At 57.3% G+C, this 2,778-nt stretch overlaps 1 protein-coding gene across 3 annotated transcripts in view; it reads left to right on the forward strand.

Annotated features, from left to right (window-relative positions):
• Nucleotides 1-2,778, forward strand: part of TBATA (thymus, brain and testes associated) — a 12,177-nt gene that overhangs the window by 8,703 nt on the left and 696 nt on the right. For all 3 annotated transcript variants that reach the window (XM_024765537.1, XM_024765540.1, XM_024765538.1), the window contains 2 exons: nt 281-425; nt 2,009-2,061. In XM_024765537.1, the coding sequence (XP_024621305.1) occupies nt 281-425; nt 2,009-2,061 (198 nt within the window). The remainder of the gene's footprint in view (nt 1-280; nt 426-2,008; nt 2,062-2,778) is intronic.

Below are 2,778 nucleotides of genomic sequence, written 5' to 3' on the forward strand. Positions count from 1 at the left end.
CAGGCTTCCCAGGGGGCCAGGGGCCGAGGTGGCAGGTGAACCAAGAACCAGGGACACTCGAGAGAGGTGTGGAAGGCCGAGGCACGCTGCACACACAGGGGCCAGAGAAGTGTGGCCTTCCCCACGGGCCCCCGAGGACAGAATGTGAGATGGTTAGAGAGAGGCGCCTGGGCCCACTGGGCAGAAGAGCTGGAGGCCCCGCTCCCTGACTTTCCCACCTAGTGGCAGGATGGGGGCCGAGGTCTTGCCCCTGAGGATTCTCCCCCGCTTGTGCTTACAGAGAAAGACATGGCACTAGGCCTCCTGCAGACAGCAGTGGCTCAGCTCCTTCCCCAGGCCCTAGTCTCCATCCCAGCAGAAAAACTCCTGAACCAGCTCCAGGAAATTCAAGAACCACTTCAAGACAGGCAACAGCTACCCTACAGGTGGGCTTCGCACCCCTCAGCTGCCCCTCTCCTCCCTAACATTCAGCCACCTGTCCTCCCAGGTGAGGCCAGGGGAGGCCAGAGGAGGGAGCCCGGTGCTGGCCAGAGCCTGGGCTGCCTAAGCCTGTCCTGGAGGAAGAGGCCCATGCTCTCCCCCGGAACCCCCAGTTCTACTTATGCGGCTTGAAAGCTTACTCTACCAGACCAGACTCCAGGGGCCAGCTGTGGGGATGCTAAGGGGTGACCTGTGTCACTTATAGCAAGACAGGGCTGGGTATGCCACATCTAGCTCTCCAGGAGCTCTTGGTCTTTGGGAAGACAAAGCAGAGAAGGAACGGTGACGCAAGGCAGGCAGAAGTACCTTTATGCCGGTATTAAGTCCTCTGCATGGCTGGAGAGAAGGATTAATGATGAGCTGGGGAAAGGGAAGATGAGGGAAGTCCGCACACAGCAGGGGAGTGGGGCCTGAGTGTCAGCCATGGGACCAGCAATCCTGAGTGCCCACTATGTTTGCCTGACACCGCTGGGTGTTTAACACATTTCTAGTCCATACAGCCACCCACGGAGGCAGTATTACCTCCATTTTACAGATGAGAAAACTGAGGCTCAGGAACAGTTGAATGACAGCCCCAAATCACACAGCTGGGCAGCAGAAAAGCTGGGGTTCAGACTTAGGCTTATCTGACTTCCAAGCCCAGCAGCGCTCAGACCCACCAGGGAGCTTACTGAAAAGGCAGATGCCTAGAGGTTGTCACACAGTAGGGTGGGGGTGAACGCGGAGATGTGTATTTCCAACAGTCCCCTAAGTATGTCTGATAGTGCCTGGGGACACTGCTGGGATGGATAGGATTTGAACAAGCAAATGAGAGGGTGGGGAAAGTCAGGAGTGGAAGTCAGAAATGGGAAGTGTTAGGGAATGTTAAATTTGGGAGTGGCTGGAGCGCGGGTGGGTGGATTGGTGAGAAGGGGGCGGCGTGCCGTGCTGGCCTGGATGTGCTGAAGGTGTGGGTGCTCTGGCCCTGGACTTGGTTTTCTTTTCCACTTTGAGACCAGGGGTGGCACAGTGGTAAGGCAGCTTCACTGTGACCTTAGGCAAGCCACCTCCCATCTGTGAGCCTCTGTTTCACCTTCTCAAAACACCCTTTCCTGGAATCACAGGGAGGAAAAATTACATCGGGTGCATCAAAAGGCTTGCTGAGTGCAAAGCCAATACAAGATATGAATGTTATCCATGCTCATCAGTAATTCATTAGGGAAGCAGGGTTTCTGTCTTCTCCACTCACACAGGAAGGCTTCCCGTCTGCAGGGAAGCAGTAAGCCAAGGGAGGGCAGGTGCAGTGGCCTCCCTACAGGTCCTTACAGAAGGGCCTTGGTTCCCTGTGGCTACAGCGGGCGATAGAGTCACAGTTGTTGGGGTCCTGCTTGGGGTGGGGCCATCCCTGGACAGACACCTGCTGGCTCTCAGGAGGGGTGGGTCTTGCCTCTCCCTGGGGCACCTTCCCCACCTCCCTGCCCACCCTTCCACTCGGCTGGCTGCACGGCTCCAGCCTGACCTTCCCAGCCTCTCCTTGTGTTGGTTTTAGCCAATCCCTGAAGAAGACGAAGACGCCACCTCCATCAAAAAGCGAAAAACCAGGTAAGAGTCCACATAGCAGGTCACTGGGGGCTCAGAGAGGCCCACCATGGCTAGATTCCTCAGGGGATACAAGGACCCCCTGGAGATGAAGCCCTGCCCAAAGAAGTGGCTCGTTTCATCCATCCATCCATCCATCCATCCATCCATCCATCCATACACTCATTCGTTCAGCAGATCCTTAATTAGTACCTAAGCGCTAGCTTCTGGGATCACTGGGGGAGAGTTTGGAGACGAGTTCCTGCTGCCGTGGAGCTTCATCCTAGGGAGAGGAGTGCAGACCGCAAAGACACCTGGGGCAGATGGGTGCCCTAAGGAAAATGACAGGGCGATGGCAGAATCAGGAGGACTGGTAGGGTGGGGAGAGGGCCCCTTGAGCCGAAAGGCAGGAAGGATCCCGCCCTCTCTGGGTCAAGGGAGAGCCTGCGAGCAGGGCTTCCACCTGCCAGGTGTGTTGGTGAAAGAGCAGGCAGGCCAGGGTGGCCAGAGCCTTGTGGGTTGGGGACAGTGGTAAGAAATGAGATAGGTGGGCAGAGCCGGCCTGTGGGAAAGGCCAGGCCTGTGGTCTCATAAAGAGAGCGTGGGGTTCACTGGAGGGTTGTCAGCAGGGTGTGGTGGGACCCCTCTGGCTGCTGTGTAGATAATGGACTGTGGGGTCCCAGAGGGGATGAAGGAGACCAGGGAGGAGGGGGTACCTTAGACCAGAGCGGGGGTGGGGGG

The sequence above is a fragment of the Neophocaena asiaeorientalis genome, unplaced genomic scaffold (assembly GCF_003031525.2).
Source record: "Neophocaena asiaeorientalis asiaeorientalis breed wild unplaced genomic scaffold, Neophocaena_asiaeorientalis_V1.1 scaffold31, whole genome shotgun sequence".
NCBI lineage: Eukaryota > Metazoa > Chordata > Mammalia > Artiodactyla > Phocoenidae > Neophocaena > Neophocaena asiaeorientalis.